The 13,245-nt window shown below is 32.1% G+C and overlaps 2 protein-coding genes across 3 annotated transcripts; one reads left to right on the top strand and one right to left on the bottom strand.

Annotated features, from left to right (window-relative positions):
• Positions 1 to 837: 837 nt before the first annotated feature.
• LOC106114332 (solute carrier family 46 member 3) lies at positions 838 to 5,420 on the top strand. The gene is made up of 7 exons (XM_013307488.1): positions 838 to 1,239; positions 1,320 to 1,580; positions 2,281 to 2,452; positions 2,686 to 2,863; positions 3,262 to 3,640; positions 4,461 to 4,701; positions 5,036 to 5,420. The coding sequence occupies exons 1-7, from the start codon at positions 1,110 to 1,112 to the stop codon at positions 5,100 to 5,102; spliced, it is 1,428 nt and encodes a 475-aa protein (XP_013162942.1). The 5' UTR covers positions 838 to 1,109; the 3' UTR covers positions 5,103 to 5,420.
• Positions 5,421 to 6,582: 1,162 nt separating this feature from the next.
• Positions 6,583 to 13,025, bottom strand: Vlg (vasa-like). 2 transcript variants are annotated; one of them, XM_013307543.1, is made up of 14 exons: positions 12,881 to 13,025; positions 12,461 to 12,496; positions 12,274 to 12,376; positions 11,836 to 11,955; positions 10,911 to 11,170; positions 10,553 to 10,738; positions 10,263 to 10,343; positions 9,921 to 10,058; positions 9,442 to 9,618; positions 9,008 to 9,203; positions 8,622 to 8,819; positions 8,133 to 8,263; positions 7,882 to 8,007; positions 6,583 to 7,588 (listed from the first exon to the last, which is right to left on the bottom strand). In XM_013307543.1, the coding sequence occupies exons 2-14, from the start codon at positions 12,491 to 12,493 to the stop codon at positions 7,529 to 7,531; spliced, it is 1,809 nt and encodes a 602-aa protein (XP_013162997.1). In that variant the 5' UTR covers positions 12,494 to 12,496; positions 12,881 to 13,025; the 3' UTR covers positions 6,583 to 7,528. The 2 variants fall into 2 exon arrangements, with proteins under 2 accessions (XP_013162997.1, XP_013162998.1); XM_013307544.1 differs by lacking the exon at positions 12,881 to 13,025 and adding an exon at positions 12,624 to 12,669.
• Between the last annotated feature and the right edge of the window lie 220 nt (positions 13,026 to 13,245).

The following is a 13,245-nucleotide window of genomic DNA, read 5'->3' as shown; positions in this document are numbered from 1 at the left end:
TGTATACACAAAGTTTGTTCATGTTTCAAAACATTTTATATAATTACGAAACAGGAGAATAAATAAATATCATCATAAATATATTGATATAAAGCTTTATATATTTTTATTATTTACATTAAATCTAGTCATCTATGCAAACATGAGTTTTTGTCACAAAACAGCTAATATTTTTATGTAAAAACCACGTGAACTTACTTTGTATAAAATATTATATAAACAAGATTTTATTATGATTATTTATGTATGATTTTAACAAGCGAACTAACTACAAAATGCATGAAATCTAATATATTACAATATATTTTGTCGTTTGTGTTATATTAAGGAAGAAGGATCGTTAAGGTTACCATTAACTACGTATATACATGGCAATTATTTTTTACGGTTTGTTAATTGTAATACGGCTTGAGAAACATTTTGTATCAGTCAATTTAATGTATGTATATTAATACAATATATGAGGAATTTATTTGTTTTATTGGAGAATAGACATTTTTCATTGTTTTTGTGAATTTTACCATGACTAACACCACATGATGTTTTTAATTATGGTTTACGATAGTGCACTAATATAATGATGATTACAAATATAGTTTTAATCCTAAAACAAAAAATATACAATCTATCTTTATAATTTATAATCTGATTTGAAAATGCATGCGAAATGGGTTGTACTTTCTGTTTTCAATTTATGCTCTCTCTTATTATTTGTTTTCTTTTAAAACTGTTTTCTGACAAATAAGACATGACCTAAAGGTCTATGTTACCAGGTCATAAAACAAAAAAAAACTGTTTTCTGACGTGTGTCAAATTGACATAAAAACAGTAACCTAGTGTCAATATTAGACATCAGTCAACAATGGATATTATCGACATGAATTTCAGTTTCCTTCGATTATTTTTAGCAGTGGTTGTGTAGAGTGCCTCCATTATCAGATTGTAATAGGAAATTAGTAATGAAAATATCATTACTCATGTACTTGTTTTAGTCAAAGTTTTTAATGTTTTACAAACCAATAAGTATGATCCAAAGCTTTAAGTGCAAAAATTAAATACGTTGTGTAAATAAACTGTGATTTTTCGAAGTTTCTTTAATTGGGATTATAATGGCAAATAACACGGATCACATCGCAGAAAATACTGCAACTATTAGTATAAGAGGACCACCTGGAAGACCTTACAAAATAACAATTGAACTTCCCTTATTTCTTTGTATGTTGGGTATATCTCTGTCTGGTGAGTTATTTTCTTTAAATAAGAATGAGTACTTAATATTGTTTATCGTTTGACTTTGATTAAAAATATGTTTGTTTTAGGTTCTGCCATAAGCAATATTATATTTTTTCGTACATGCTCTCACCTATTAAACCATACAGAAGAAGAGTGCAAAGGATTTTTATCACCGATTAGGTCGAATTCAACTAAATTGTTAGAAAATGATGTTCAGGGATATGCAACATTTGTCTTAACAGTTAAAACTGTAATGGAGTCAATTGGGCCTGCCATAATGTCAATGTTTCTTGGAGTATGGTCTGACACTTATGGAAGGAAGCCCTTGATTGTGTATCCAATGTTAGGTATGTAAATTTAATTCATGTGTTAAGAAAAAAATGCTATTTACTTCAACAAACTAAAACATTGCCTTATTTTGTTTGTTGTTAATCTAATCTCTCAATATCTTATATGCTTTTTAATCAATACCTGTATGCTTCTAAAACATAGCTAAAGGGTTGTATGAAGTCTTGTATCATGCATTTATCCTTTTTTTAGTTACTGCTTTGTACTGTGTAGTATAAGCAAAAGATATACTTATCTTTTTTATAAACATTGAAAACCACAGAAAAGAAAATTCACAGTAAATATGATTTGTTTGTTATGTTTTGTTGTGTATTTGTGCATGATAAAACATTCAAGTTCTAATCTGTATATGGTTATAAGCACATTTAATATCTCTATTATTTTTAAATGCACATCTTATTATCTATCTATTTTCATGAGTCATTAATTTATGATTATTTGAGTTGTACATAACCCATTGTGTTGTTGGTAATGGTATATTATTTAGTGCTGCCTTGTGCTATAATTGGTTCCAATACATAGTAGGTTTCAAATATCTTGGTGATTAACCTTGAATAAGCTGTGTACTGCTCTCCCCCACATTCCCTTTATGGCCAACTATAACTAAAATTGTGTTATACTCAATGACTCATAATATGATTAGCCCCCAAGATATTTGAAAACACAACAATTAGTTGTATTTTAGTATTAAAATTTTAGGTTTGGCCCTGTCTTCCATGCTGATCGTCGTGTATGGCTTAATAGATTTGAATCCCTGGTGGTATATCCTAACAGTCATACCCTTCTCATTTACTGGAGGTTTTGTAGTCTTGTTTACAGGTGCATATTGTTATGTGAGTGATATTGCAACCACTGAAAATATGTCACTTAGGTAATATATAAAATATATTCATATTTCTGGTATAAAACTAACAATTTAACTATGTAGTTTACATTTATATATTTTTTTAATTTTTATGCATGATGTCCAAGTTGTATCTTGTACCAGATTTGATTTTGATCTTGAATGTACTGTTAATGTTTATATATTCTCAGGTGTGAATGTGATCCTGTGTTTGTCATTTGTACATTGATTTTTGAAATATAACATTATATTGTTTTCAGAATGGTATTCATTGATGCAACAATTTCGTTAGGAAATGTTTTAGGATCATTGATAAGCACATACTTGATTCTATTGATTGGCAATGTCAATCTGTTACTAGTGAGCGCCACTTTGCATGTTTTGGCATATGCTTTCACAAATGTTTATGTAAAAGAGTCATTAGTTGGAGCTTTAGAGGTAAGAATCAATAAAAGAAATTAAATTTTGTTAAGCGTCTGACTAAATGAATGGTGACATATGTAAATATTAAAGATGAAACTCCCATCCGGTCAACCTCAATGTGTATATTCAAAAACATAAATTGGAAAGAGCCAATTAGTACCAAATATAGTATTACAATTCGTCACGGGATTATAAATTTGTCGTCAGCACATTAGCTAATTGATAACTAAACATTGTTTTTTCACTATGTATTTATACAATGTTTTTGTTGCTTCATTCCAATTCTGTTCTGTTGAATACCAAGCATGTTGATGTTTTTTGTATGCATAACACGAATGCATCCTGCCGTTTTTCGCGGAATAACTATGACCTTTCGTGTTTAAATCAATGTTAAAATATTTGTTTTTTTTTAGGGTGGTTTTTGTAAGATTTTAGACTGGCTGCACGTTAGAGAAATGGTGCATGAATGTTTCAAAGAACGACCAAATCATGGAAGGATACAAATTCTATTACTGATATTCGTGCGGTGTATATCAGTGTTCCTTCTTATTGGAACACTTGGTTTGGAATATCTGTATTCTAGGGAAAAGTTAAACTGGGCTTTGGACGATTACAATACATACTCAGCTGTGAGTACTGCTGTACTGTTTGTTGGGAGTTTCTTCGGTATTATGGTCGTTCAGAAGTTACTGCAAATAAGTGATTTAACGTTCGCAATCATGTCATTCCTTATGGCCGGCACAGAGTTTGTTTTAAAAGCGTTTGCAGTGACGTCATGGCAGATGTATTTAAGTAAGTATTGTTTTTGATTTCTTTTGTACTACATTATATTATTTAAAAAAAGTTCTGTTCGTGTTATTCGACAATGAAAACTCATTATAACATTACAGTTGACCTTGAGCCTTATTCCATGATCGATAACTCTATGAATCATCTTACCGAGAGTGTTTTTTGCCGTTTTGACGAGTTTGTACTAAAGTTACTTTTATAATATTTAATGTAATTTTATCTTGTAACGTAATTTAGTCATTATAAGATAAGTCAGTGATAAAATTCTATATCAGACAAATGTGTGCTTTGATGTGTCAATTTATCACGTATGATTAGGGCTGCCACCTTTTCTAGTTTCATCCAAGTCTGTGAAACAAGCCGTCGGATGTATTTAATTTTATTCGTCCTCTAAGATCAAGAGGTGACAAATCACTAGTTTTTTTTTAACCCAAACAGTGTTAGGGTCTAAGTTTATTGAAAATAGCCAGCCCTACATGATATCATTATCATTGACGTCGGCAATGATTACGGATTCGGAATGTCGGTTTCGCACAGTCTTGGCATATCTTTCATTTCCTCTTAATCCGGACATTACATATGATATAAAGGTACTCATCATTCTTAGTAACAAAGATTTAATATCACTCGCAAATAAACGTATGAAAGCACTGTTCTTCGTCGGCTAAATAAACGAAACATATTTGACATGCAATCAGTTGTAATACAAAATAATTTTATACAAATGGAAAAACTCTTGAGGTTAACCATATTAAGTTATGTGCTCACAATTATTGACATTTTACTAAAAGAGAGCCGAAAAATATTACTTTTTTGTTTTCAGGTGTCTCAATATCGTTCTTCAAAGACCTTTCCGGGTCGTTGATAAGATCATTTGTAACAAAGACGTTTCCTGTGGAAGACATTGCGAAAATATTTGCTTTGATGTGCGCGTTAGAAGGTTTGAGTCCTATTGTTGCACCCGTTGTTTACAACACTATCTATGGCCTCACTCTGACTACTTTCCCTGGAACCTTTTATTTGTTGAGCGCCGGACTGGTTGCCGTAAACATTGTGTTAATAGGGTAAGATTTTTTTTATTTTATTTATTGTTTTTATAAGTCTGTAGAGAAAAAGTATATATTGTGTACCCGAATAACATTTTAAACTAAAAAAAATAATTCAACCGTGGTTGGTCAATATTAAAACAAAGTAAAATTTTCCTCAACACATGTTTGAGTTATGTCTGTATACATCACTCAGTTAAAAACGAGGTTTGCATTGTGGGTTTTTTACAATCACCGTTATTAGATTGTAAAAAGATATAAAAAAACCTTGTGCAATCACAAATAGATTATACGGAGTTTTTTTGTATGAGTTTTAACAGTGGAAACTGACGTTTATTTTTACTTGTTCTAGGTTCGTAAAGTATTATTCCTGGAACGGGACGACTGTTCCTCACCGATCTTTGGTAGAAGAAGAGTAAATAAACTTTATTTTCTAGGCATTAATAAAAAATCATGACCTCATTCAAGACTTTTTCGAAAAGTTAAACTTAAAAGTCATATTTTAATTTGTAAGTAGTTTTGTTATATGCAAGTATTATTTTTCCAAATATATATAATGTATAACATTAAATCAGTTATTGTGTAACAAGACTGTGATATTAAATGTAAATAATTTGATCATCGAACGATTTTATTACAGTTTTAAAAGCATTTGTGATTTTATGTGCAAACTAACATGAGCTTTTTGACACATTTTAATATTAATTTTGTCATAGTTTTAACTATGTATTTAAGTTTTTATTTTTATTAATGAAATATAAGCAAACAAAAGTTAAATTTATTTTTGTTCAAAATGTCCCTTTATTTTGGTTGGAGTTTGATTCGGGGCAGTGTATAAGTTCTTAGGAAAGTGATTCGTCACAGAACAATGATAAAAGCAGGGGACTGGTATAAATAATGTCAATTCTCGGAAAATAATACTATAATAATTCTGTACCCTTTTTAGGAATTCAAGGCTACAAGAAATATATATTTTTTGCTTTCTTTTTTTTTAAATAAGGATAAACGACGAGTAATAAAAAGGCATAAAAATTTTCCACAAGTCTAACTTAGTTTATTTATAAAACAACACAGTTACGACTCAAATCAAACCTTTTAAAGTGCTATCACCAAATCAAAGTCTTTTACACAAAAAGTAATGGATATATTATTGAAAAAATATCGTAATATTTATTACCCTGATTGTTTCGTTACATTGTAATTTTTTTTTATATTAATTTTAGAAATCACAAAATAAGACGGAAAGTCGAAAACCAAATTCACCATATTCTAAATCTAGAATTTAATCAAATTTGAACAGTGTTGATTATGGCGGAACATTAATTAAAATTACAAACCTATACTTAAACTAATCATCACAGGTTTATATAGGTTTTACAATCAAATATTATTTAGTGAACTTAGAAATATAGAGGAAAACATGTCCACAGATGTCAATAACTGTGAATAATGCTTGTTTAAATTATAAATCAAATGACTTCGATGGATTTATGCAAGTTTTGTTTACGTTTAGGTATCACGGCTTAAGTGCAGTCATTTTAAGAGTGATACACTATTTTAGTCCGAAATCGTACCTAAATGTCTCATTATGGTACTGTTTTGAAGACTTTATTAAGAGTATATTTATGAAATGACAGTTTAACAGCAACAACTGTTATTAACTATAATAACCTTAAATAATCAACTTACTGGCAATAGTCTCTCAGCTTTTACCTTTATGGTTCCACTATTTTGTGCTATCAATCTTATCATAGACACCAAAATTTAATAATAGACATATGTCTAAACAAAAAGAGATTCTAAACAAAACAATAACACAAGGATATATTTATGCATCTGTTAATCAACTTATAACTAAATAAAAGTACAAGGTAAATATCGGACCTGCAATATTCTATCATTATTTGTTCTAAGGCCGCCTAAAGAAATCGTCGATCGGGAAATAAATTTCTATTATCATAAGTTCAAAAAGCAAGGTTAGGCCGTGATATGGGCATACTAGTTGATTTATAAATAGACTGAATCTTCATAGATACAAATTAATAAGTCTAAAAATATTTTTGTACTATGTAAAAACTTGATTTTGAAAAAAAAAAAGGGCAAGTGAGTCAATTTTTATCCCATTCAACAACAGTCTCTAGGTGGTCTTGTCTAGTAGATGTTAGCTCTATAACAAACATATAAAACTATTGCATAATAATAACTATTATTAAAATTTTAACTGAGCAACTTTAAATCTACACATCACAGATCCTTACAAAAATAGGATGGCTTAGTGATGTGCTTATACCAAATTTAAACTTAAGTTTGTACATAAGGAAAACAAATAAAAAAAAAATAAAAACAGCTTCAATAAGCAAAAAAAATCAAAGAACTGAAACAACTTAAAAGTACAACGAAATGATGTATGTATTACATTTATTGTTTGTAATAGGGATGTTGGAAGTTCAAACATTAATAGATTTAGATTTTTACTTTTTTTGCTTGTTACAATATAAATTATGTAGCTATTTTCAATTTAGTTATATTAAAAGGAACAAAATGTTAAACATCGATTCTTAATCGATAATTTTTCTTATTAAAATCAATGTCATCGAGCATCCCTTGCCTTATATTACTGTTTACAATAGTCACTGAGGATCGTATTTTGTACATGAGTCTTAAAATAAATCACTTAACTACAATACTTGTCAAATTGCAGTCTTTTTCAGGTTAAATGTATGCGCTAGGTCCTATCTGGGATAGGCAGAACTCTATGAGTGAAGCACCAATGACATACATGCATCATTAGTTGCACTAGCTGCCAAACTTTTTGGCAATGCTTCTTAATATTGGACAATGTTATTTACCACTCTTCCTCAGGTTCTTGACCTTGAGCCATGTTAGAAGGCGCGTTGCCAAAGTTCTGCAAATTACGTATAAGAAGAATATATTTGCACAGGTTCATTTAGAAAGGTTCTTTGAAAGGAAAGCATTAGATTTAAGACACATCTAAAATGAATGACCTCATGTTGCATTAAAATTTATACTTATAGATATAAAAGACTAAATTTTACATGCCAACATTTTTACTTACATATTTTGACCTCTGGAGTGCATGAGAAAATGACAAATGTTTTAATTATTTGCACAATAAATATTAAAAAAAAGCATACATAAGTGTGTGTGTGTGTGTGTTAAGTATTGAAGTAGACTTACCCGAACATCGCTGCCGCCGTATTTGTTGCCGGTGTAAGTGGCAGTGCCGCCGCCCTCCAAGAAGTCGGGTACGGGCTGATCCGCTTGCCGCAGTATCTTCGCCAGGTCCGCCATTAGCGCCATATCCTGATCGAAACAAATAGAGAGATGCTATCTTTTAGAAAAAACTGCTATAAAGTACTTTATTATAGTCATTTTTAATAATAATAGCTTGCATAATGTCAAATTGTTAATAATTGTAAAACACTTACATGGTCTGCATCGAAGAAGGAGACGGCCATGCCCCTGTTGCCGACTCGCCCGGTACGTCCAATTCTATGCACGTACTCGTCTATGCTCTTTGGCAGATCGTAATTGACCACAATGTCAACGTTTTTGATATCTAAAAGAAAATATATTACGATCTTAATTTAACAATTATATTTCTAAACTTTTTACACACGAAAGAACCACTAGAGTGACTAAATAAAATTAACAAAAAAACAAGTCAACAAACTATAGATATTTCTACATCTCCATGTGCAACGATTACGTTAAAGACTGTTACTTATAATATTTGCACTGAATCAATAATCAGCAAAATACACGCAGACGTTAGACGCAAAGCGATGCATAGCCCGCAGATGACCTTGATCTACCAAAAAGATATAGGCAGATATATGAAAAGTAATATTTGGTGGTTGTAATCTGGCTCAGTGACGTATTAATACTATTAAAGAGACAGCATCACTCATTATTACCTAGTCCCCTTGCGGCGACCGCGGTGGCGACCAGTATGCAGTGCCTGCCGCTCTTGAAGTTATGCAGCGCTTCCTCGCGCTCCTGCTGCATGCGGTCACCATGAATGGACGATGTCAGCATCTGCTGCTCCGACAGCATCGCCGCTATGAAATCCGCGTTGCGCTTCGTCTCCACAAACACTAACACGCGTTTACCATCTGAAAATAACAACTGTTATGTAGGTAATTGTATGAAATATACGGCATACCACCTTTATGTAGTCTGTAAAAATCACAAAAATTGATGATTTCTAATTTGTAGCCAAAAGTCAGGATTGTACCCACTAAAGCCTTTTCGTTGGCATATTGAGTGTAGTACAAAACTGTATGTTGTGTATAAAACTCACCATTATCCTCGATAAGTTTCTTGAGTGTGTTCTGCTTCTCGTATCTGGTGACCTGGTGGAATATCTGCTCAACATCAGTGCTGGCACCGCCCACAATGCCTACAGCGATGAACAGGTAGTTGTTGAGGAAACGACCTGCCAGGTGTTGGATGTCCTCGGGGAACGTCGCAGAGAACATCAAAGTTTGGCGCTCAGTCTATAAAAAAATATTCATTGAATTTATTTCAATGCACAAAACTTTTACTAATTTAAAAAGAAACAATTAAGAATTTCACTATGATTGATTTCCACAATTTGGATTTATTCTAGCATGGGACAAAACTTGCTTAAAAACTTTAGATGAGTTGCTAGCACTGTACTAAAAAGATGAACTGGACAAGTCCGGCTCTAAACAAGTATCAGGAAACCTAGGAGACAGATGTAAAGTTACTTACACTAGGCACCATAGTGGGATGTTCCATCATCTTCTCAACAGTAGGCATGAAGCCCATGTCGAGCATGCGATCCGCCTCGTCCAGCACCACGCAGCGCACCTGCTCGAATGACACGCGCCGCCGGTCAACGAAATCGTGCAGCCGCCCCGGGGTCGCCACCAGGATGTGGCAGCCGCGCTAAAGAAAACGTTACATGTCACAATGTTCTTATTAACAACTTTTAAAACTATAATTATCATGGTCAGCATTAAAAATATTAATATAACACTAGTATAGACTAGTAATAGAAACAACTGTAAGTTTATATAATATTTTGTTGCTTGTCTTGATTTATATTTTTTTCTGCATACAAAACATTTTACATATTAGGCTTATTAGACAGAAAGATTATTTTAGCCCTGCATATACCCAGGTCTTTGTAACAATAATGATTATTGTGCATTACATTTTTTATAAAGTTAAATAATAAATTATCTTACAGAAATGTTATCACTTTGATGGCGGACAGCAGTTCCTCCATATGCCACAGCAACCTTCACTACAGAACCATATGAGAATTTCCTTGCTTCATTAAATATTTGAAGTGTTAATTCCCTTGTAGGTGATACTATTATAACCTAAAAAAAAATTGTGTCATAACCAAACCGTGAAATATATAGTGCAACAAATTTATCTGTTCTACTTAGAGGCGTTTTTATCGCAGTTAGTACTAAAAGCACAGAAAATGACGCAAAAGACATGACATGACAGCTACAATCTATCAAGGATACATCACACTTATTTGACTTTGAATGTAAGAAAATAACTGTTTTGAGACATACCTGCGGTTGAGCATTAGGACTCACAGTAAGTGGTGCTCCCTCTTCAAGGATCTTATTTATTATAGGCACAAGGAAGGCTGCCTGAAGCAATAAAAATATACAATTCATTCTATTGTGTTTGTATCAAATGCTGCAGTTGTTGCATTATAAAAGTTCTTTAGTAAATAAGGCACTATAAAATCTTTTGATAAGGTTTCACATAATTATCAAATATTGGTAAGATGTTTTATATTAAACCATGAATTTACAGATAAATTTAAGTTTGAAGTATATATCTATATATGACTCACTGTTTTTCCAGAACCCGTCTGTGCACAGCCCATAAGATCCCGGCCCTCCGCTATAATTGGAATGGCATGCTTTTGTATAGGAGTAGGCTTCTTATAGCCTGATCTTGCTATATTTTCCAACACAGACTTCCGTAAGTTTGCAGATTCAAAACTTTCTATCGGTCGTGGTGGATTTTCTCCACTCACCTACAAATAAATTAATCTTTATACTCTTAAATGGCACAGGGCAACTCCCAAACATCACATGTTAAATAACTCGTTTTAATACACTACACACATTATAATGAACTTTCATTTGGAATGTAGAAATTTAAAATGTCAATAATAATAATAGCAATTATAAAATAGTAAAACTCACTTTAACAGCAATGCGATCAAACTTATCAAAATTAATTCCCGAGCTGATGGTACTGCTAAACATTTCTTGTTCATTGTCTGTGGGATCCGGAGGCACATAGGTGACTGGTGCCTTTTTCATTTCATCATCACCTCCTGCTTCATTGTCAAACCCTCCATCATTGTGACGACCACCTCGTCCTCCCCCTCCTCTGCCTCTACCTCTTCCCCTACCACGATCACCTCTTTCACCTCTATCTCTATCCTCATCATTGGAATCTCCTTAAAACATGAGTTACAATTAGTTAGAAATGTTGATGATGTGATATAAATAAAAATGTGTGATATATTTAATTATACAACCACCTTTTTTAACTATTGTTAATATTCAATTAGTGTGCCTTTTAAAATTCTTTAATGGTTTGTTTATCACTTTAACAAAAATGTTGTTAAAATGGTATTAAAGTTTTTAAACAATCTGTTGCTATGCTTGTTGTAATGCAAAAGTGATAATAAACTAAACAGCTACAGAAAATACCACCTCAATAATTTATTTATAGTTACCCACATTTTTCTTTAATATAACACCTCAATTAAAACTATTACAATGACTTTTCCTATTTATTGTATCCTATTTACTTTATTTTATTGTATCCTTTTGACTTATTTTTGACCTTAGCCTGTCAAGGTTGTGTAGGTCAGATCCATTTTATTACCATTATTATTCAAAAACAACTAATTCCATTGTTTCTACATTTACTTACAGAGTATGACAAGTTTGATAATACAATCCTAGTTAATCTTATTGATATGATGACGTATTATTTTATACCCAACATTTTACTTGGGTATTGAACGATTTTACAATTTTTAAAATTTAATTTAACACATTACTTCTATCAAAGAGAATGATAAGTTCTATTTAAGAGTTTGATTTAAGGTATTACCATTTGAGTCAAAATTTCTAGGTTCCCGGGTACCTCCTCTTCCACCACGGCCTCCACGACCTCTGCCTCCGCCACGGCCCCTCCTCTCCCCAAACCCATTGTCCATATCTTTTGAATAATCTATAAAGAAGAAACATGTAAAATAAGGTTATTTTTAACTACCTTAGTTGACCAGATATATAATATGTGTGTAGCCTTGTATACCCAATCAACTTAACCAAAACTAAACAGTGTAGGACCTTAATCCATTGACTTCCCCAAAGTGGCGAATTCACGCTTGATCACAATCCCAACCGATGTTAAGTGATGATGTGGTCAAAAGATGGTACTTGCTAGCTTAGTAAATGCCTACTCTTGAAGGCTCCACGTCATACTTGGAAGGAAAAACAGACGCCGGCAACTGTATGTTATAGTGCATAATATGAAACAAAACCTTACCATTGTCATTAAATGATTGAAAGCCTCTGCCTCTCGATAAACTGTGACCTTCATCTACATTATCTTGATAGTAACCATTATTTGCTACTGGCGGGGGTAATACCTACAAGCACAAGTGATACGATTCAACAAACATTTTACTTTAGTGTCAATAAATAACGGTTTCTTGATAAAAAAAAATACTTACAACTGCAGGAGAATCATCCCATTCATCGTCCATTTTCTGTAAAGGCAATAGAAATAATTTTTAATAATCATTTAATATAAACAACAAATTGAAATTAAAAGACATATCAAAGAACATTTGAGGAAGACTCAATGTATTGGGTTTAAATAAAAGATAGATCTACCCTAAAAGTACAATGAAAATATCACCGAATAGCGGTTGGAGATTTCTCAAAAGTCTATTGGTGACGTATTGTTCAAAATCTTTTTTGTTAAAGATATAAATTCTCTCAGCTTTAGAGTAAAAGTTAAATTTTGTCCAAAAACAGTTAAAAGCGATGTAGAGGACCGGCATTTGAATTGTTCACACGTGTAAAGGCTAACAAAAGATATTGTTCATAGTGAATACATTATTCGCATTTTATATCATAACAATACTCACTGCTAGCTAAAATTTTTATTTGGCTAAATGTACTAAATATAGACTTTCGAAAAAAATGCGAACAAAGACATTTAACAACCGACGACAGAACTTAAATGGCGGCTGATCTTCTGATGGCCCAGTGCTGCCAATGAAATTATTTACCCGGCCGGGTACATAATGTAAAAAAACATTTTATATACTCTTTGTAAAAAACCGTATTTGTATAGGAGTTAACCGGTGGGCCGGCCGTACCATTACTTAAAAAAAGAAACATTCTTCAACATTCGCCAAATTACGTCATTATACCTATGTGTGATAAGAATGTGAATTTATTCAAGTGTGTAAATAAAGTGAATATCTTAAACAAAATTAATTGACTACTT

The sequence above is a fragment of the Papilio xuthus genome, unplaced genomic scaffold (assembly GCF_000836235.2).
Source record: "Papilio xuthus unplaced genomic scaffold, Pxut_1.1 DF828142.1, whole genome shotgun sequence".
Taxonomy (NCBI): domain Eukaryota; kingdom Metazoa; phylum Arthropoda; class Insecta; order Lepidoptera; family Papilionidae; genus Papilio; species Papilio xuthus.
Note: the sequence above shows the minus strand (reverse complement) of the source record. Positions and strands in the feature narration are given on the sequence as shown.